General features: G+C 41.1%; 1 protein-coding gene across 7 annotated transcripts in view; it reads right to left on the bottom strand.

Moving 5' to 3' along the window:
* CPAP (centrosome assembly and centriole elongation protein) overlaps positions 1–23,054 on the bottom strand; it is an 85,384-nt gene that overhangs the window by 28,472 nt on the left and 33,858 nt on the right. For 5 of the 7 annotated variants that reach the window (XM_079773968.1, XM_079773974.1, XM_079773970.1 and 2 more), the window contains 3 exons: positions 11,927–12,092; positions 1,071–1,313; positions 524–553 (listed from right to left, as the gene is read on the bottom strand). In XM_079773968.1, the coding sequence (XP_079630094.1) occupies positions 524–553; positions 1,071–1,313; positions 11,927–12,092 (439 nt within the window). The remainder of the gene's footprint in view (positions 1–523; positions 554–1,070; positions 1,314–11,926; positions 12,093–23,054) is intronic. The other 2 variants (XM_079773972.1, XM_079773973.1) reach the window with 2 other exon arrangements.

The raw sequence follows: 23,054 nt of genomic DNA, 5'->3' as shown, positions 1-23,054 counted from the left end.
CACGCACGTGACTCTCTGCAAACACTGCCCTTGGCCTGTCTGAACTGGCACTGTCTGCCTACTGCTTATAATAACCCCTGATCGGAATTATACAAATGGCACAGCACTGCTCACCGCTGCAGACTGTTCCGTGTCAGTGTCTCTATTCTGCTCACTGACACTGCAGAGAAGCTCTTCTCCATCACTGCTCAGCAAAACCACACATGCTCACTGCTTCATCATCACCTGTACCTTTTCATTTCATTTTTCCAGTTTCCTTGCATTATTATAGTGTCACTGGTTTTTAAGAGCTTGTTTATGACTAAAGATGTTAACCATTTCTCATGCATTGCAAATGAAATACCATGTTTTTTGTTACCATTTTACTCTGGTGTTTTACTTTTTGGTTGTATCAAACTTGTGTATTAAATATAATCATATGCTGTTTAAAAAAATCATACAAATGAATTTGAAAACTATCTCTATAGCAATGCTCAAAATTATTTTTTTAATTATGGTAAAATATATATGGCATAATATTTACCATCTTTTTGTTGTTAATCCTCATCGGAGGCTATTTTTTCCATTGATTTTTAGAGAGAATGGAAGGGAGGGAGAAGAGGGAGAGAAAGAGAGAAAGGAGAGACAGAGAGAAACATCAATGTGAGAGAGACACAACAATTGGTTGCCTCCCACATGTGCCCCGACTGGGGCCTGGGATCAAACCTGCAACCCAGGTATGCACCTTTGACTGGGAATTGAACCCGTGACCATTTGGTGCACGGGCCAATGCTCCAGCCACTGAGCCACACCAGACAGGGCAATAGTTACCATCTTAACCATGTTAAAGTGCACAGGTCAGTGGTATTAAGTACATTCACACTGTCAAGCAACCATCACCACCTTTCATTCACAGAACTCTCTTCAACTTGCAAAACTGAAACTCTGTTCTTATTAAACACTAACCCCTCAGTCTCTCCCCCCAGCAGCCCTGGAAACTGCCCTTGTACTTTCTGTCTGTAGGAATCTGAATGCTCAAATATTTAACATCTCCCCCTAACTTGACAAGGCCGGCTGGTCTCCAAACCTACCATGGACCCCTCTTTCTTCATGGCAGTCCTGCACTGACCCATCTTGATGCTGCCCTCAGCGGCTTCCACTTTCTTCCAAGCATCGAGTCGGAATCTCTCCATCACTTTTATTTCTTCCCGGAGGTCTGTGTTCTCTTTGACCAACATTTCTATCTGGCTTCTAAGACGGCCATGTGTACTTGACCATTTGGCTTCCTTTCTTTTCAAATCTTCCTGTAAATCTGTTACCTGCTGTTTCAAAGCCTGCCAACCCCCCACCCCCCAAAAAAAGCATTAGTAGAATTAAAACAATGCAACAGATGAAAAAATACAGACTAGCTAACCTAGTCCAGAGAACCGAAAAGAGAAGGCTCAATCACATTTGACTAACACTGGGATTTTCAGAAAGGGGACTAGGGGTTCAGGCTAGAGCCTCACTTCATACCATCAGCAAAATTAATTCCAGGAATCAGGAGGAGGCAGCAGACACCACTTAAGAGTTCACTGAAATAATGTGGCCTTGAGATAATAAAGATACTAATTGAGCCCTGGCTGGTTTGGTTCAGTGGATAGAGCGTCGGCCTACACAGACTGAATGGTCCTGGGTTCAATTCTGTCAAGGGCACATGTCCAGGTTACAGGCTCAATCCCTAGTAGGGGGCATGCAGGAGGCAGCCGATTGATGATTCTCTCTCATCATTGATGTTTCTATCTCTTTCTCCGACTCTCCCTTCCTCTCTAAAATCAATAAAAATTTATTTTTTAAAAAGATATTAATTGAAATAGAAGAGATAAATGGGGGTTATCTGTTGAAGAAAAAATAAATAGGAATTAATTACTAACTGAAGGAAGAAGAGATGAGGTAAAGGGAAGAATAAAAGATTCAAATTCAAAACTACCAACCCTGAAAACTGATCCTATTGGGAATTTATAAGAAACAGGTTTTAAGAAAATGAGTTGTTTTAGATGAACTAAATGATATAAGTGAAGAAACTCTTGGAAATGTCTAGAAGCCATCTGTAACTATACAAAGAGAAATAAATATCAATGTCAGACTAAGGAGAGATAAGTCAGCTAGCTACACAGAATACGTAGGTGCAAGTCATGGGAAGTGACTTGAAACTGAGGAAACTGAGTATACAGAGGAGGAAGCATTAACTACCACCCACCTGAGAACCTGTTCGATATGAGACTGAAGACAGTGAGAATCCTAACTCACTAACACACACCTCATTAACACACACGGACAATCTGACGTCCATCTATGCTCATATAAACCTCACAACAGCCAATAAAGTGCTGCTCCAGTGAACACATGAATGATAAGAAAATGAAACAGCCTATTCCTGACATGGAGAAAGTTATAGTGGTCAAACCAGCCACAACATTCCCTTAAGCAAAAGCCTAATCCAAGCAAGACTCTTAACTCTTTAATTCTGTGAAGGCTGAGAGAGGTGAGGAAGCTTAGAAGAAAAGTCTGAAGCTACGAGAGGTTGGTTCATGAAGTTGAAAGAAATAAGCTGTGTCCATAACATAAAAGTTCAAGGTGAAGTAGCAAGTGCTAATCTAGAAGCTGCAGCAAGTTATCCAGAAGATCTAGCTAAGATAATTAATGAATGTGGTTACACTCAATAACAGATTTTCAATGTAGACAAAACAGCCTTATATTGGAAGAAAATGCCATCTAGACTTTCATAGCTAGCGAGAAGAAGTCAATGCCCAGCTTCAAAGCTTCCAAGGACAGGCTGACTCTTGTTAGGGGCTAATGCAGCTGGTGACTTTAAGTTGAAACCACTGCCCACTTACCATTCTGATAATCCTAAGGCCCTTAGTAATTATGCAAAATCTACTCTTCCTGTGCTCTATAAATGGAACAACCAAGTCTGGATGACAGCGTATCTGTTTACAACACAGTTTACCGATTATTTTAAGCCCACTGTTGAGACTACTACTCAGATAAAAAAAATTATTTTCAAAACATTACTGTTGAGAGAAAAAAAAAATGGCGGCAGAATAGACAGATGGGTCCCGAGCCTTGTCCCGGAGCAGAAAGAAAGAACAGCTGAGGGTCGCACGGGGAGTATTTGTTGGCGAAATAAAGGACAGCTATACTCCAGGAGAAGGTGGGGGACTGCTGGATGGGGTTCCCCTGACCGGGCAGCCCCCACTGCGGCTGGGTTCCCTCTCAGAGTGACCAGCTCGGACGCGGAGACCACGCCATCTTGAAGGGGAAAGTGGATCTTATTGGAAGCTTGAAAAGTTACAACTGCGGCGACCACCGAACAGCTGCGAACCCCAGAACACCGGTCCCCAATTGGCGCAAACATGCGGTTTCAGAGAAGGTCTACACTCCACCACGGAAAGGTCAGATTTCGCCTGGGGTAAGGTGAGGTCTCTGGTCCCTGCGGGAGAGAGAAACGCGCGCACTGTGGGACCTGGAGGACCAGGGAAAGTCTATGCCTAGAAAAATCCGTGGCTGTTGGGGCTGACGTGATCCGTGAATGTGAAAAGGGGTCCTCAGAGCTGCTAACAGAAGGGATCTCTAAAAAGCAACCCATTTTGTTCTGATGCAAAAGGACAGCCTAAAAATTTTAAAAGTGTGCCAGCTGCTTAGACCCAAGGGGGAAAGAAGGATACGCAGACTTGCCTGCAGCCCCGTTGTTCGCACACTTGGGCTTTTTCCTCTTCAAATCCTTGCTTCTGATTACTAAGCCCAATACATAGGATCACCCAGTTGGGAGACTGCAGGGGAAAGTTGTTTTTCTGGAACCTGGGGATCGGAACGGGGAGTGACCGACGGAGAGCCAGCTCTGAGGCAGCCCACCCCCACAAACCGATATTGAGTGCCAAAGGGAAAGAAGGCTCTAAACACAGCCTAGAGAGGCCATATATAGACCTGGAGGTCAATCCAGAAACACTGCCACCCAGGGGCTGAATCACAAATTGACTCTTGTGTAATCACAAATAAAGGAATACAAGAAATTAAGACACCGCCTGCTTAAAAATCTGGACTGGATTACAACACTGAGGAGCAGTGGAACGCAGGGATCTGCAACACAGTCCTGACTGGGAAAAAGGCGTGCTAAACAGAACAATAGAGGAGGTGAATGACCTTCATAACGGCTCATTTTATTTTTTTACTTTTTATTTTTTAATTTTTTATTGTTTTTTATTTTTATTTTCTTCATCTTTTACTTAAGAAACTAATTTTTTTCTTTTTTCCTCACTTGATTTTACATTTTTAATTATTACATTTTAATTTTCAATCAGTATTATTACTATTTTACCATTTTTATTTTTATTTTTAAGTGTCATTTTATTTTCACTTTATTTTACTTTGGGATTAGTGTTCTACATTCTATTTTCATCTTTCCTTTTGCATCGTTTTACTCTACCTCAACTCTACCTTTATGCCATCACTCTCTTCCTAACCTTTCCCCTTTTGGTGACCTGTTTCTCTTACCCTTTTCCTGCTTTAGATTTTCCCTATTCTTTCTGTTTACCCCATTAAAATTTCACGCTACTTATATATCTAATTTCCAATCCCCTGCTCCAAGTCCATACACACCTCTCTTCTCTGTCTTAACTATCAAAAATTTTTTTTCTATCTGTCCTTATGCTGTTGTTTGCTTCAATGTTGACTATATCGATTCTTTATGATTTTTTGTGAGATTGTTTTGCTTTTGCTTTTTTTGTTGTTGTTTTTGTGTGTGCTTTGTTTTTATTTGTTTTTTGCTTCTGTTTTCCCTCGCCTCACTGGATATTAGTTGTTGTTTGTAGTTTGTATTAATCTCCAGGTACTTGTTGCTGGCATTTGCTGGGATTAGAGGCTGTTCTCTTGGAGTTTTCTCCCCATATATATAGTTTGTTCCCGTTTCCTTTCTTAGTCTCTTTCTTTTCTCTCTTACTTTTTTTTTTTTTTCCTTTTCCCAATTACATTTTGGCACTCCTTTTTTTTTCCTTTTTCCTCTTCTATTTTCTCTCCTATCCCCTAATTTGCATTTCTCTGCTGGTCATCTTTATTGGGTGTTATTAATAGCGTGAATACATTTCTGTTCAGTGCCTTGTGTTTTGTACCCGGTTGTGTTGTATTTTGTGCCTTTAAATCAACGCAGGAGAGAGAGAACTACATAACCAGACATCTAGAGAAGAGAGACCATGGGGAGACAAAGAAACAGCCCGCATATGAAAGAAAAGCAGGCATCACCAGAAAAGGAAGTAAACGAAATGGAGGCTAGCAACATGTCAGAGAAAGAATCCAGAGAAATGGTCATAAGGTGGCTGAAAAGAATGGAAGACAAATTCAACAATATGAGTAAGAACCAAGAGGAAATGAAGAAGAACCAAGAAGAAATGAAAAATGACATCGCTGCTGTAAAGAACTCAATAGAAAGCATCAAGAGTAGACTAGAAGAAGCAGAGGACTGCATCAGTGAGCTAGAAGACAAGGTGGAAAAAAATACCCAATTAGAGCAGCTTCTAGGAAAAAAAAATTTTTAAAGCAGGAGGAGAGCCTAAGGGAACTTTGGGACAACACGAAACAAAACAACATCCACATAATAGGGGTTCCAGAAGGAGAGTAAACTGAGCAAGGAATAGAAAACCTGTTTAAAGAAATACTGACAGAAAACTTCCCCGAAATAGGTAAGAAAAAACCCACACAAATCCAAGAAGCTCACAGAGTCCCAAGCAAAATGAACCCCAAAAGACCAATGCCAAGGCTCATTATAATTAAATTGGCAAACACCAACGACAAAGTAAGAATCTTAAAAGCGGCCAGAGAGAGACAGAAAGTTACATACAAAGGAATCCCCATCAGACTAGCAACTGATTTCTCAACAGAAACTCATCAGGCCAGAAGGGAATGGAATGAAATATACAAAGTCATGAAAAGGAAGGGTCTGAATCCAAGAATATTGTACCCAGCAAGGCTATCAATCAAAATTGAAGGTGAAATCAGGAACTTCACAGACAAAAAAAGGACTAAGGGAATTTATCACCACTAAACCAGCAATGCAAGAAATGCTAATGGGTCTGCTGTAAAAAAGAATATAGGAAGCGAAGAAGGAACACAGGGTTAAAGAATAAGAATGGCGACAAATAAGTACCTATCCATAATAACTTTAAAGGTAAATGGATTAAATGCCCCAATCAAAAGACACAGGGTAACAGATTGGATAAGAAAACAAGACCCATATATCTGCTGTCTACAAGCTGTATTACAAAGCCACTGTTCTCAAAACAGCCTGGTACTGGCACAAGAACAGACATACAGACCAATGGAATAGAATAGAGAATCCAGATATCGACCCAAACCACTATTCTCAATTAATATTTGACAAAGGAGGCATGAACATACAATGGAGTCAAGACAGTCTCTTCAATAAATGATGTTGAGAAAATTGGACAGATACATGCAAAAAAAATAAAACTAGATCACCAACTTACACCATACACAAAAATAAACTCAAAATGGATACAGGACTTAAACATAAGACGGGAAACCATAAAAATACTAGAGGAATCCACAGGCAGCAAAATCTCAGACATATGCCAAAAGAACTTCTTCACTGATACTGCTCCTAGGGCAATGGAAGCTAAAGAGAAAATAAACAAATGGGACTACATAAAAATAAAAAGCTTTTTTACAGCAAAAGAAACAATCAACAAAACAACAAGAAAGCCCACTGTATGGGAGAACATATTTGCAAATGTTGTCACTGATAAAGGTTTAATCTCCAACATCTACAGGGAACTTATACAACTTAATAAAAAGAAGATAAATGATCCAATAAAAAAATGGGCAACGGACCTAAATAGAATCTTTTCGAAAGAAGACAGAAGGAAGGCCAAGAGACACATGAAAACATGTTCAACATCACTAATTATCCAAGAGATGCAAATCAAAACAACAATGCAGTACCATCTCACACCTGTCAGAATGGCTATTATCAACAAATCATCAACAAAGGACAAGTGTTGGCAAGGATGTGGAGAAAAAGGAACCCTCGTGCACTGCTGGTGGGAATGCAGACTGGCGCAGCCACTGTGGAGAACACTATGGAGTTTCCTCAAAAAACTAAAAATGGAACTCCCATTTGACCCTGTAATCCCACTCCTAGGAATATATCCTAAGAAACTGGAAACATCAATCAAAAAGGATATATGCACCCCTATGTTCATAGCAGCACAATTTACAATAGCTAAGATTTGGAAACAGCCTAGGTGCCCGTCAGCAGATGACTGGATCAGAAAACTATGGTACATCTACACAATGGAATACTATGCTGCCATAAAAAAGAAGGAATTCTTACCATTTGCAGCAACATGGATGGAACTGGAGAACAATATGCTAAGTGAAATAAGCCAGTCAATGAAAGAAAAATACCACATGATCTCACTCATTTATGGATAATAAAGAACATTATAAACTGATGAACAAAAAGATAGATAGAGAGACAGTAAAGCATCAAACAGACTGTCAAATTAAGCGGGACGGTTAGGGAGAGGTGGGGAGATAAGAGATCAACCGAAGGACTTGTATGCATGTATATAAGCATAACCAATGGACACAAAACATGGGGCGGGGGGGGGGGGGATGAGAGCATGTATGGGAGTGGGGTGGGGGGGAGGGCAATGGTAAGATATGTACACATATAATACCTTAATAAAAAAGCATTACTGTTCATTGACAATGCATTTGGTCACCCAAGAGCCCTGATGGAGATGTACAAGAGTAATGTTGTTTTCATGCCTGCTAACAACATCTATTCTGCAGCCCCTAGATCAAGGAATAATTTTGACTTTCAAGTCTTACTAATTAAAAAACACATTTTATAAGGCTATAGATAGTGATTCATAAGATAGTGATTCCTCTGATGGTTCTAGGCAAACTATAAATTGAAAACCTTCTGGAAAGGATTCACCTTTCTAAATGCCATTACGAACATTCATGATTCATGAGAAGAGATCAAAACATTAACAAGAGTTTGGAATAAATTGATTCCAACCCTCATGGATAATTTTGAGGCAGTCAAGACTTCAGTGGAGGAAGTAACTGTAGATGTGGAAATAGCAAGAGAACTAGAATTAGAAGTGGAGCCTAGATGTGACTGAATTGCTACAAATTCATGGTAAAACTTTTACAGATGAGGAGCAAAGAGAGTGTCATCAGAAATGGCTACGTGTGTCAGTGCTGACACGCATTTCATAGGTTCGCCATCACTGGTCTATACCATCTCTTTAATCTTTTAATGATTTAATAATCAGAAGCATATCAATAAATATAGATTTGTTTCCGATTAAGTATATACCTGTTTTTAAAGTATGTAATTGCATTGTAGAGGCAGAAAGAAGGATAAATATAGGAAACTATGAATGAGCTATAGTTTAAGAAAAACAAGGAACTGTATCCACAACCAAAAGAAATAATGAACACCCATGGTTACACACAATATCAAGTTTTTTGAAAAGGGTCCAATACTTAAATCAACATTAACAAAGCAGATTGAGGGTTCAAAAAAAGGTTTCAAAATTATGAAATTGTCTAATGTCTTAAAGAGGAAAGCTAACTCACCAACTCTCCAGGAAATGAGACCTCTACATCAACACTGTCCAGAATTTTCTGTAATGATGGATGTGTCCTGGACCTGCACTGTCCAATGTGATAGCTACCAGTCACATAACAGCTACTGAGCAATTGAAATGTGGCTAATGTCACTGAAAAACTGAATTTTAGTTTTATTTAATTTCATTTAACTTAAACTTAAATAGCCACATGTGGCTTATGACTAGCAGACTGGAAAGAACAGGCTTAGAAAATAAGAGGATAAATTGTTTGCAGGAAAGGCACCAGGTTATAATAAAGTAAAAACTTCGTGTTAGTCTCATCAAAGTAAGTAGAACGAAAATAAAGTTCATTTGCTATGGTTTGAATCACACTGGAAGAAGAAATTTCAGCTATGACAAAGAGGGGAAAGTGGGGGGAATCAAGTTTATAATCTTGGGTGGTCTAAGAAGGGTGGTGTTGTTATTTTCCTTATGGTTCTCTAAGATTTTTATAACATAGCAAGGTATCAAAGTAAGTATCACTCTATTCCTGGGAGACTCGGGAACAGTAAATATGAAATGACAAATCCATTATGCAGATATTTTAGAATATATTATGGTTTTAAATTTAGTGAAAAATTTTCTAATAGCTGAATTTGATTTTAACTACTGTTTAAAGTATTTGAAGTGGCCCAGGCCTGGTAGCTCAATTGTTTAGGATGTCGTCCCAATATGCCAAGGTTGAAGATTCAACCTCTGGCCAGGGCACATATAAGAAACAACCAATGAATGCCTAAATAAGTGGAACAACAAATTGATATATGTCTCTCTCTCAAATCAATAAATTTAAAATATTTTAATAAAGTATTTGAAGTATTCACAAAAAAGTCATGATAAATCTGTATTACAGATTATAAAAATAATCTATAATCTAGATTATAGATTTTCAAAAGAAATTCAAATAAGTTTAACATCAATTTTTAATCTAAAGAGCAAAAAACATCTATAATAATAAAAGCATAATATGCTAATTAGACCCAACAGCCGAACGACCTTCTGGACATCATTCTAGATGTCCTTCCAGACGAAGTGGTGGCAGTGGGGGCCGAAGCAGAGGCAGTTAGGGGTGATCAGGCAGGCAGGCAAGCAGTTAGGGATAATCAGGCAGACAGGCAAGTGGTCCAGGCAGGGGAGTGGTTAGGAGCCAGTGGTCCCGGATTGCAAGTCAGACTTCCCCCGAGGGGTCCCGGATTGTGAGAGGGTGCACACTGGGCTGAGAAAAACCTCCCACCCCGGTGCACAAATTATGTGCACCGGGCCTCTAGTTCTTAATAATTGCTAGAATTAAAACTTGAAATGACATTTATGAAGAGATAATCTGGCATTATCTATGAATATACAACCACCCCTCTTTAACCTAGAAATTCACTTCCAGGAATTTATCCTACAGATATACTTGAGTATGTAAGATATATGGGGGCAAGATGAATTTGTTTTGTTCACTCCTATATTCCCAGCACAAGCTTTCTATATCACAGGTATTCAATAACCACATGCTAAATGACTAAGTAGAAGAATGATTGTGAAGTGCTTGTGTACAAGGTAATTCAAGACAGCACCCTTAATAGAGAGAAAAGGAATAGAAACAACATAAATGTTTAGTTAATTATGGCACATCCATATAATGCAATTCTATTCAATGGTAAAATAAAGAATGACTATGTTCTTGATGTTAAGATACAAATGATTTCAATATACTTCCATTAATTTTTTTTTTAAACTTAGCAATATATATGCATTTGCTTAGAATTCCTCTGGAAAGATACAAGAGACTGGTAACATTGGTTGTCTCAAATGAGGAAAATTGGGTGCCTGAACAAGCGTGAGAGATTTCACTGTAGATTCTTTTTTTGAAATAATAAATTTAATAGATTGTTAAAGTCTATCAGATTTAATAAACCAAGCATTAACTAAAACATGGCATGTGTTTCTCCCCACAGAGTAAAAATACAGGATTAAAGACCCTAATCAACTTTGCATATGATAACTTAAGCTATAGGTGTGCAGGTGAGATTGTTCAAATATGGCATACTACAGAAAGAAAGAAATCAAAAGATAGAACTCTAAAATACTGGTATTTAAAATATGGACAGGCATGGACACAGACAATAGGGTGCTGAAGGCCTGGGGCAAGAAGGCGGGGGTGGGCTGGAGGGGGTCAATGGAGGAAAAAAGGGGACATATGTAATACAACAATAAAGAATTATATATCTATAATAATAAAAGTGTAATATGCTAATTAGACCAGACAGCAGAACGACCTTCCAGATGAAGCCACTGTGGCAGGGGCCGAGGCAGAGGCAGTTAGGGGCGATCAGGCAGGCAGGCGACCAATTAGGGGCGATCAGGCAGGCAGGCAAGCAGTTAGGGGTGATGAGGCAGGCAGGTGAGTGGTTAGGGGAGATGAGGCAGGAAGGCAGAGTGGTTAGGGGCGATGAGGCAGGCAGGCAGGCGAGTAGTTAGGAGCCAGTGGTCCCAGATTGCAAGAGGGTGAAGGCTGAGCTGAGGGACACCACCCCTACCCCCTGTGCACAAATTTCGTGCACCAGACCTCTAGTATAATAATAATAATTAATAAAATATGGACGTGGAAGATGAGTTTGCACTTCATGCTATAAACAAGGGATAGACATTTAAATTTTTTCTCTTGGTAAATTAAGTTTTTCTTTTAATAAAGTCCAATATATCCATTTTTTTCTTTCATACTTATTTGTCTTCTCTTGGAAGTCTTTGCCTATGCCACTGTCATGAATACATTCACCTCCATTATTTTTCTTTGTTTTAGCTAGAAATGCATTAGTCCTATGTAAGTACTACATTCCTCTGATCATGTCCATTTCTAACTTTGAAATGAAAAGGACTGATAATTTGGCCTATCAGTTTATAAGTTTTAGAATTAAACATCTATTAAGTATATGGGCCTTAAATTATTAAAAATGAACAAAACTTAACAGTATTTCTTGTGTGGTAAGTCAAACAAATTAACCCAACATTACAACAGTGAGCTTCCAACTCCTGGCTTATGAATTCATTCATGTCATTAGCGTACTCTTTCTGTTTGTTTGGAAACCTTTATTAAGAGAATATTTTACTTTTTAAAAGCCAGACTACAAAAGATGTTCCTGATGCAGTGTCTCAGATAATTTGTTGAATCAATAGATGACTAATAAATTGATACCCGATATCTCTTTGATATACCAAATAACCCTAAGGTTCTTACAAAACCAAAATCTTTACTAATTTATATGAGTATATAAGTATTGGTATACCTGTATTTCTTCACGTTCCTTTTTATCTGGAAAAGTTCTTGCAACTGTAGCATACTTTTCAAAAACTTTGCGTTTATTTTGTAGCTTCCTCATTTCCTCCTTTTTAAACTCTTTTATTCGAGCCAATTCATTTGCTTTCTGTTGTTCAAAGTCTGTGATTTCTTTCCTAAAACGATCAAACCATGTTATTTAAGGAGATTATCTAAAGCAGTGATGGGCAACCTTTTGAGCTTGGTGTGTCAAACTTCACCAAAAAACTGAGCATAACTCGGGTAGTGTGTCACTTTGAGGAAAAAACATTATTTCGCAAATGTTTCATCCTCAGGAGCAGCAAATGTTTCATCCTCAGGAGCAGCAAATGTTTCATCCTCGGCATGCGGCCGCCTCAGCGTCCACGTGTCATCAGAAATGGCTACGCGTGTCAGTGCTGACACGCATGTCATAGGTTCGCCATCACTGCTCTAAAGGGACCAACCATCTCAGTAAATATAATAATCCACATGTGGCACCAAAATGAAACACCAGGAACAGCCTGGTAATGAGGAGCTGGAATCTTGGTGAATCCATTTTCAATCCATAGCACCCTCCGACAAGCACCTACTGGGCACCTACTATCAATCAAGTACACTGGAGGAACCACAGTGGAATAACTAAACATCCTTACTCCTGTGAAGCCTCTTATCTATAACTAGGGGCCCAGTGCACGAATTCGTGCATGGGTGGGGTCCCTCTGGGTGGCCTCCAGGGATCGGGCCGAAACCCTCAGTCCAACGCCGCCTGCAGCTCCTACCTGCCACTCCCACTCATCCCAGCCCCACTGTGCCTGCCGAGGGCTTGCGCCCAATCAGTCCATGAGCCCTGCGTCTGGCGCCCTCCCAAGGGGAGTGGCCTGCGGGATCGGGCTGAAACCCACTCTCCAACATCCCCCGAGGGGTCCCGGATTACTAGAAGGCGCAGGCCAGGCTGAGAGACCCCACCAGTGCACCATCAGGCTGGGGAGGGGCTGCAGAAGGGCTCGAGGGCGTGTCTGGCCCATCTCGATCAGTCCCAATCAGCTGACACCAGCAGCAAGCTAACCTACCAGTTGGAGTATCTGCCTTCTGTGGTCAGTGCATGTCATAGTGACTGGTCAACTGGTCGACTGTCTGCCCCCTGGTGGTCAGTGCATGTCATACCGAGCAATTGAGCAGCCTTAGCATATTATTAGTATACTAGAGGCCCGGTGCACAAAATTCGTGCACTTAGGGGGTCCCTCAGCCCAGCCTACACCCTCTCACAGTCTGGGAGTCCTCAGGGGATGTCCAACTGACAGCTTAGGCCCGCTCCCCGAGGGCCATTAGTTGGACATCCTTAGCAATGCCACGGAGGTGGGAGAGGCTCCTGCCACTGCCACTGCGCTCACCAGCCATGAGGCCGGCTTCTGGCTGAGCGGCAATTCCCCTGTGGGAGTGCACTGACCACCGGGGGCAGCTCCTGCGTTGAGCGTCTGCTCCCTGGTGCTCAGTGTGCATCATAGCAACCTGTTGTTCCGCAGGTCAGTCAATTTGCATATTAGCCTTTTATTATATAAGATTATGCTTTGAGCCGAAACCGGTTTGGCTCAGTGGATAGAGCGTCGGCCTGCGGACTGAAAGGTCCCGGGTTCGATTCCGGTCAGGGGCATGTACCTTGGTTGCGGGCGCATCCCCAGTGGGGGTTGTGCAAGAGGCAGCTGATTGATGTTTCTCTATCATCGATGTTTCTAACTCTCTATCCCTCTCTCTTCCTCTCTGTAAAAAATCAATAAAATATATTAAAAAAAAAAAAGATTATGCTTTGATTGGTTGTTCGGTTGTTCTCCTGTTTGTTCTGTTTGCATATTACCCTTTTATTATATAGGATAATAAAAGCACAATATGCTAATTAGATCGGACAGCCAAACAACCTTCTGGACGACCTTCCAGACGAAGCCGGGGCTGCAAGGGACAAGGCAAGCTGCCACAATGGCGAGGGCTGAGCCCCTTGCACGAATTTCGTGCATCAGGCCTCTAGTATCTGATAGGAGAGACTGAAAATAATAGAATAAATAAGTAAAATATATGGGACACTAGACGCCCGGCGCACAAAATTCATGCACAGGTATGGTCCCTGGGCCTGGCCTACAGTCAGGGCCATCTTCCCCGATTGCTGGCAGCCGGCCCCACTCCCCACCGCCACCCACCCCCAGTTCCCCGTTCACCATTGGGCGAGTGAAGCCTGCTGGCCAGGGGAAGGGACCGAGAGGTTGGCCGTTCCCGCCTGCTCGCCGCTCCCACCCCCCGCCGCTGGTCGCCCTCTGTGTGTGGGGCGACTGGTGGGGCAGGGACCTTGGCCTGGCACCGCCCATGTCTGCTGCCACCAACTTGATTCCCTGTTCGCCATTGGGCGATCGGAGCCTGCCGGCCAGGGAGAAACCAAGAGGTGGGCCAGTAGGCCTCAATCGGGCAATTGGGGCCTGCGGGCTGGGGGCAGCTCCTGCATTGAGCATCTACCCCCTGGTGGTCAGTGTGCATCATAGCCACTGGTTGTTCTGCCGTTCGGTCGATTTGCATATTACCCTTTTGTTATATTGGATTAGGAGTGGCAAGGAAAAAAATAAGCAAGGAATGAGGTTAGATAATATCAGGATAGGAAATTAAAATTATAGATGGGGTCATCTTACTGAGATAATATTTGAAGTAAAACCTAAAGAAAGTGAGAATACCCATGAAGTTATTTGGACAAAACAGTTCAAACAGAGGGAACACCACATGCAAAAACCCTGAGGTAGGAATATGCCTGATGTGTTCAAAGAAAAGCTAAGCAGCCGATGTGGCTAAACAATGAGCAGGAGACAGAAAAAAATAAAATAAAAAAAAATAAAACAAGGGCCAGATTAACTAGGTTCTTACAGACCACTTGTGAGGACTTTGGTATGTAGCTGAGAAGAATGTTGATTTAGCTGAGGGACTGTCACAGCCAAGTTTCATTGGTCATGCTGTGTTAAGAGCACAGGAAGAGTGACATCAGCAAGAGAATGGAATAGGAGGTCCCTGGCTCACATCCCTCCATATGAACAACAATCCAATAGCCATTCATGAACATAAGTGCTTTTGTAGAAGCTCTAGTATTCAGGTAGGAGGTTGGGAAAACTTGGTGAAGCCTTAAGATCCAGGACAGCCACTGAGAGAAGGCAAGCCCATACCCCAGGGGCAGACTTGCTAAACACGGTCCTGGCTGCAGAATGAAAACAGCCTAGGTCCCCTATGGACTCAGCCCCAGCTCCATCCGCCAAAGGACTTGTGAAGAGCAACACCCATCTGTGCCCCTGATAACAGGCCCACACACCTCAGTCCCAACTATAGATCCAAAACAGGGGTCCTCAAACTTTTTAAACAGGGGCCAGTTCACTGTCCTTCAGACCGTTGGAGGGCCGGACTATAGTTTAAAAAAAAACTATGAACAAATTCCTATGCACACTGCACATATCTTATTTTGAAGTAAAAAAACAAAACGGCAAAAACACCCACTTGTGGCCCGCGGGCCGTAGTTTGAGGACGCCTGTCCTAAAACAACCCTGTTACCTGGCCCCAGACTGCTGTACTGTAGTTGCAGACAGTCCTGCTTACCCAGGGACCCAGCAGAAAGGTGCACGGGAACCTAGCGGAAGCCACACTCATCCTTACTCCTGGCAATAGATCCCCTGCCTGAAGATTCAACAGTGGAGCCAGAAGTAACCCCATGACCTAGCTCCAGCCCCAACTGACTATGGATCCAAAAGCCATCCTGTCCAACCAGGGATCTAGCATGAACCATATCCACCTACACCCCTGGTAACAGACCTGCCAACAACAGACCCCACAGGTGACCCAGAAGCAGCCACATGATTTGGCTACAACTCCACTCAACTGTGATTCTGGAAGCAGACTCATCAGTCCAGAGAACTGGCAGGAGAAGGTAAAGACCTGCCAAAACCAAGCACTAAAAACAGGAAGGGATATTTGCTCTTACAAATGCAAAGACATCAAGAAAAGGTTACATGGATCATGAAGAATGAGGTCAGCATGACATCACCAAAAGAAACTAATAAGGCTCAAGAAACTGATCTGAAAGAAATTGAGATCTACAAATTGCCTGACAAAGAATTCAAAATAACTGTTTTAAGGAAGCTCAGCAAGCTACATTAGAACACAGATAAATAACCCAACAGAATCAGGAAAACAATATATGAAACAAAACAAGAAGTTCAACTAGGAGAAATTATAAAAAAGTACCAAACAGAAATTGTCAAGCTGAGAATACAATGGATGAAGTAAAAAAAAAATGTACCGTATTTTCCGGCGTATAAGACGACTGGGCGTATAAGATTTTCCCGGGTTAAAAAGTCGTCCTATTGCCGGCAAATACGGTAGTTCAATATATCTAATCCATTATATCTAATCCCATCAATATAGTCCAATATACCTTATTTTCCGGCGTATAAGACAATTTTTTAACCCAGGAAAATCTCATACGCCCAGTCGTCTTATACACCGGAAAATACGGTAATAGAAACTTTCAACAGCAGACGCAATCAAGCAGAAGAAAGAATCTCTGAACTGGAAGACAGATATTTGGAAGTTATAGTCAGAGGAGAAAGGAGAATATAACCAAGGACATAAAGAAGAGGTCACATCAAGACTGGTAGAAAGTGTAGAGTAAAGAGGGATGGCTGGGTGCCTACAGGCAGCAGCTGAAGTTCTGGAGAGAGATCTCACATGGCGGGGGTGGGCAGAGATGGTTCCTCCTGAGAAGTCTGGGATTTAAACCCCAAGCTGGGCTCCCCAGTCCAGAGTAACTGAACCAGGAAAGATGCCCACATAACATACTGCTGTGAAAACACTTCAGGTTCTATATGGGAGGAATAGAGAGCAAAAAAAATGCAGGCATCCTCTTAAAGGGCCAACATAATAAATTTCATTTGCAGCCACTCAACTTGGGCTCCAGCAGAGGGTGGGCAGAGTGAACTAAAGCTGTGTGAGGAGGGTCTGGGGTTGGTGGCTCTGGGGAGAGAGCTGAGAGGGCAGCGACCAGATCCCTGTGCTGAATTATTTCCCCATTCTGCAGAAACCAGCTTTCATAGACAAAGCTTACTCATCAATGCAACTTTAGCCTGGTGGGGAGTGGGGAGCAATTGTCCCACCCCTTAGAAACCCTCTCACCCCACCCTGTGGAGCTTACATGCTGCTAAGCTCTGTAGCCTGAGACTCACTAAATGACTGACACTAATAACCAGAGCAAAAGCTGATCTCTGGGTGCTTTGAGTCTTTACATGACCTGCTTCTGGAGCTGGAGCTAGAAAAAGCAGACCTTGGTGCACAGCTTGGACCTTTCCACACGCATTTAGATCGCTGATAGCTCCGAAAAAGATTTTCAGGGCCAGTCACAAACACCATCTGACATTGGCCTACACCAGAGACCCTCCAAAGAGGCCCAAAATCAATAAGCCCAGTGGCCAGCTTTATTAGAGCAGGATCTAATAAGCTTCACAAGCAGTATATCAAAAGGGAGATATTGGCAGGCTCCCTGCTGAAGTTAATTCCGCTGTGTGACAAGCACTGATACAGCAGCCTGCATGCTGTTAGGTTGAGCCTTACTGTCAGCCAACCTGAGGGGCAAGCCCATGCATGCATGAGCCAAAAGCAATCAACACTCAATTACAACTGGAGGGCAAACACAAAGTGCACAATGGACATTCGAGCACCCAGGTCAGGTAATCAGAGAGACTGCGCCACTGGGTCCCACAGGTCAACTACTACATAAAGCCATCTAACCAAGACTGGGAGCCATACCAGATCTACTAATACATAGAAACAAACTCAAATAGGGAGCCAAAATGAAGAGGCAAAAAACCCACCCTCAAATGAAAGAATCAGAGAACTCTCCAGAAGAAGAGATAAATGAAACAGAGATTAGAGATTTATCTGATATAGAGTTCAGAATAACGATGGTAAAGATGCTCAACAGCATGAGAAAAGATATAGTAACTATGAAAACAGAAATAAAGAATGACATGGCACAAATAAAGAAGACATTGGAAGGAATACACAGATTAGGGGAAGCTGTGGATCTAATCAGTGAATTAGAAGACAGGTTGAAAAAAATCACTCAATCAGAGAACCAAAAAGAAAAAAACAATTAAAAAACAGGAGGACAGTTTAAGGGACAACGTGAAACATAACAATATTCGAATAGCAGGTACGCCAGAAGAGGCAAAAAGGGAGAAAGGAATAGAGAACGTGTTTGAAGAAAAAATAATGGCACAAAAGAGTTACACAAGTTCAGGAGGCACAGAGAATCCCAAGCAAGAAGAACCCAAAGAGGCCTACATCCAGACACATCATAATTAAAATGCCAAAAATTAAAGACAAAGAATCTTAAAGGCAACAAGAGAAAAGTAAACTGTTACCTACAAAGAAGCTCCCATAAGGCTGTCATCTGATTTCTCATCAGAAACTCTACAGGCCAGAAGGGAATGGCATGAAGTACTCAAGGTAATGGAAAGCAAGGATCTGAAACCAAGATTAGTATATCCAGCAAGACTATCATTCAAAATAGACAGTCAAATAAAGAGCTTCCCAGACAAAAAAAGGATAAAGGAATTCATCACTGCCCGTCTGGCATGGCTCAATGGTTGAGCATTGACCTATAAACCAGGAGGTCACAGGTTCGATTCCTGGTTAGGGCAGATGCCTGGGTTGCAGGCTCGATCCCCAGTAGGGGGTGTGCAGGAAGCAGCCAATCAATAATTCTCTCTCATCATTGATATTTCTATCTCTCCCACTCCCTTCCTCTCTGAAATCAATAAAGATACATTTAAAAAAATTTGTTTTTTAATCCAAGAGGAAGGAACACTTCCAAACTCTTTATATGAGGCCAACATTATCCTAATTCCAAAACCATATAAAGAAAGACACTACAAAGAAAGAGAATTACAGGCCAATAACCCAGATGAACATAGATGCTAAAATCCTCAACAAAATATTAGCAAATCAGATCCAGCTATATATTAAAAAGATCAGCCCTACGCCCTAACCGGTTTGTCTCAGTGGACAGAGCATCGGCCTGCGGACTGAAAGGTCCCAGGTTCGTTTCTGGTCAAGGTCATGTACCTTGGTTGCGGGCACATCCCCAGTAGGAGGTGTGCAGGAGGCAGCTGATTGATGTTTCTCTCTCATCAATGTTTCTAACTCTCTTCTTCCTTCCTCTCTGTAAAAAAAAAAAAAAAAAATCAATAAAATATATTAATAAAATAAAATAAAATAGCTCCAATTAAAAAAAAAAAAAAAAAAAGATCAGCCCTAGCAGGTTTGGCTCAGTATCTAAAGCATCAGCCTGCGAACCAAAGGCCCCAGGTTCGATTCCAGTCAAGGGCACATACCTTGGTTTCAGGCTCCTCCCTGGCCCGAGTCCTTGTAGGGAACCGTGTAGGAAGCTACCAATCGATGTGTTTCTCTCACATCGATGTTTCTCTTTGTCTTTCTCTCTCTCTTCTACTCTACCTAAATAACAATGGAAAAATATCCTCGGATGAGGATTAACAAAGAAAAATAAAAGTGTGTGTGTGTGTGTGTGTGTGTGTGTGTGTGTGTGTGTATATATATATATATATATATATATATATATTAAAAAGATCATGCACCATGACCAAGTGGGATTTATTCCAGCAATGCAAGGCTGGTACAATATTCGCAAATCAATAAACGAGATACATCACATAAACAAACTGAAAGACAAAAATTGCATGATCATATCAATAGAAGCAGAAAACGCATTCAACAAAATCCAACACCCATTTTTGACAAAAATTCTCAGCGAAGTTGGAATAGAGGGAACATATCTCACCATGATAAAGGCCATATATGACAAACCTACAGCAAACATCATACTTAATGGGCAAAAACTAAAACCTTTTCTCCTAATACAGGAACAAGACAGGGATGTCCACTTTTACCACTCTTATTCACACAGTACTGGAAGTCCTAGCACAGCGATCAGACAAGAAGAAGAAATAAAAGGCATCCAGCCCTAGCTGGTTTGGCTCAGTGGATAGAGCATCAGCCTGCGGACTGGAGGGTCCTAGGTTCGATTCTGGTCAAGGGCACATGCCTGGAGCTCAATCCCCAGTAGGGGTCCTGCAGGAGGCAGCCGACCAATGATTTTTCTCTCATCTTTGATGATTCTATCTTTCTATCCCTTTCTCTCTATAATCAATAAAAATATATTAAAAACAAAAAAGGCATCCAAATTGGAAAGGAGGAAGTAAAACGCTCATTATTGGTAGATGACATGATATTGTACAGAAAACCCTAAAGACTCCACCAAAAAACTACTAGATTTAATAAATGAATTTGGCAATGTAGCAGAATACAAAATCAACACCCAATAATCAATGGCTTTTTTATACACCAATAATGAAATCTCAGAAAGAGAAACTAAACAAACAATCCCATTTACCATTGCAACAAAAAAATTAAGATACTTAGAAATAAACTTAACCAAGGAGGTAAAAGACTTGTACTTGGAAAACTAAAGGACATTGACTAAAGAGATAGAAAAATATATAAACAAGTATAAGAATATACCATGTTCATGGATTGATAGAATCAACATCATTAAAATGTCCACACTACCCAATGCAATCTACAGATTCAATGTTATCCCTATTAAAATACCAATGGCATATTTCACAGATCTAGAACAAACACTCCAAAAATTTCTATGAAACCAAAAAAGACCCCAAAGGCTGCAGCATTCTTGAAAAGCAGAGCAAAGTTGGAGGACTCACAATACCAGATTTCAAGTTATACTACAAAGCCACCATAATCAAAACAGCCTGGTACTGGAACAATAACAGGCATATAGGTCAATGGAACAGAACAGAGAACCCAGAAATTGACCCAAGTCATTACGATCAATTAATACTTCACAAAGGAGGCAAGAGCATACAATGCAGTCAAGACAGTCTCTTCAATAAATGCTGCTGGGAAAATTGGACAGATACATGCAAAAAAATGAAACTAGACCACCAACTTACACCATATACAAGAATAAACTCAAAATGGATAAAAGACTTAAATGTAAGTTGTGAAACCATAAAATCCTAAAAGAAACCATAGGCAGCAAAATCTCAGACATCTCTCGTAGCAGTATGCTTACAGATACACCTCCTAGGGCAAAGGAACCTAAGGAGAAAATAAACAAATGGGACTGCATCCAAATAAAAAGCTTCTGCACAGCAAAAGTAACCATCAACAACAAAAATGGGAGCCCACTGTATGGGATAGCATATCTGGCAATGATATCTCTGATAAAAAGTTAATGTCCAAAATATATAAGGAACTCACAACTTAACAAAAGGAAGACAAACAATCCAATTAAAAAAATGAGCAAAGGTCCTAAATAGATACTTCTCCAAAGTAGACATACAGATAGCCAAGAAACATATGAGAAAATGTTCAAAGTCACTGATCATCAGAGAGATGCAAATTAAAATGAAAGTGAGGTATCAACTCACACCTGTCAGAATGGCTATATCAACAAATCAACAAATGACAAGTGCTGACGAGGATGTAGAAGAAAGGGAACCCTAGTACTGTTGGTGGGAATGCAGACTGGTGCAGCCACTGTGGAAAACAGTATGGAGTTTCCTCAAAAAATTAAATATGGATCTGCCATTTGACCCTGTGATCCTACTTCTAGGAATATATCCTAAGAGACCCAAACACCAATCAGAATGAAGATATGCATCCCTATGTTTGTAGAAGCACAATTTACAATAGCTAAGACCTGTAAACAGCCCAAATGCCCATCAGAAGATGAATGGATAAAAAATATGTGGTACATTTATACCATGGAATACTATGCAGCTGTAAAAAAGAAGGATCTCTTACCCTTTGAGACAGAATGGAGGGACCTGGAGAATATTGTGCTAAGTGAAATAAGCCAGTCAGAGAAAGACAGGTATGACATTATTTCACTCATATCTAATAAACAAAATAAACTGATGAACAAAATAGATCCAGAGACACAGAAGCATAGAACAGACTGTGGAATCTCAGAAGCAAAGCGGGGGAGGATGGGTGGGTGGGAAGTGATCAACCAAAGAACTTGTATATATATATATACACACACACACACACACACACACACACACACACACACAACCCATGGACACAGACAATAGGGTGGGGAAGGCCAGGGGATAAGGGTGGGCTAGAAGGGGGAGAAGTGGGGACATATGTAATACTTTCAACAATAAAGATTTTTTTACAAAGACTTAAAAAAAAAAGAAAAAAGAGATAAATATCATTAATGAAAGAGAAGATATTCCAAAAATGCCTCAGAAAAAAAGAAAAAAAAGATCGTATTGTGAGCAATTATAATCCCAGATAATATGGATAATCTAGATGAAATGGATAAATTTCTAGAAACATGCAACCTGCCAAAAAAGAATCTAGAAGAAATAGAAAGTCTGAACAGATCAATAACAAATAGACTGCGTCGGTAAAAATCTCCCAACAAAGTAAAGTCCAGGACCAGATGGCTTCACATATAAAATTCTACCAAACATTCAAACAATTAATACCAATTCTTAAACTCTTCCAAAAAAGAAAAAAGGAACACTTCCAAATTCATTTTATGAGGCTATTATCACTGATACCAAAGCCAAAGATATCACTAGAAAACTTTAGGCCAATACAAATATAGATGTAAAAATCCTCAATGAAAGACTAGAAAACCAAATCCAACAGCTCATTAAAAGGATTACACAGGACGACCAAGTCAGATGCATCCCTCGAATGCAAAGTTGGTCCAGCATATGCAAACCAATTTCTCTGATCTAAACTGGGGCAGCCACTGAGGAAAAGAGTATGGTGGTTCCTTGCCCTGGCCAGCATGTTCAGTAGTTAGAGCAATAGGCTGAGCACCGAAGGGTCGCAAGTTCTATTCCAGGTCAAGGGCACAAACCTGGGTGCGGGTTCACTCCCTGCCCCACATCGGGGCACATGTGGAAGGCAGCCAGCAGCAACCAGTAGATATGTCTCTCTCACATGGATGTTTCTCTCTCTCTCTCTCTCTCTCTCTCTCT

This window comes from Cnephaeus nilssonii, assembly GCF_951640355.1.
Source record: "Cnephaeus nilssonii genome assembly, chromosome: 6".
In the NCBI taxonomy this organism is placed as follows: Eukaryota; Metazoa; Chordata; class Mammalia; order Chiroptera; family Vespertilionidae; genus Cnephaeus; species Cnephaeus nilssonii.
The sequence above is the reverse complement of the archived record's forward strand: the minus strand, read 5'-3'. Positions and strand labels throughout refer to the sequence as shown.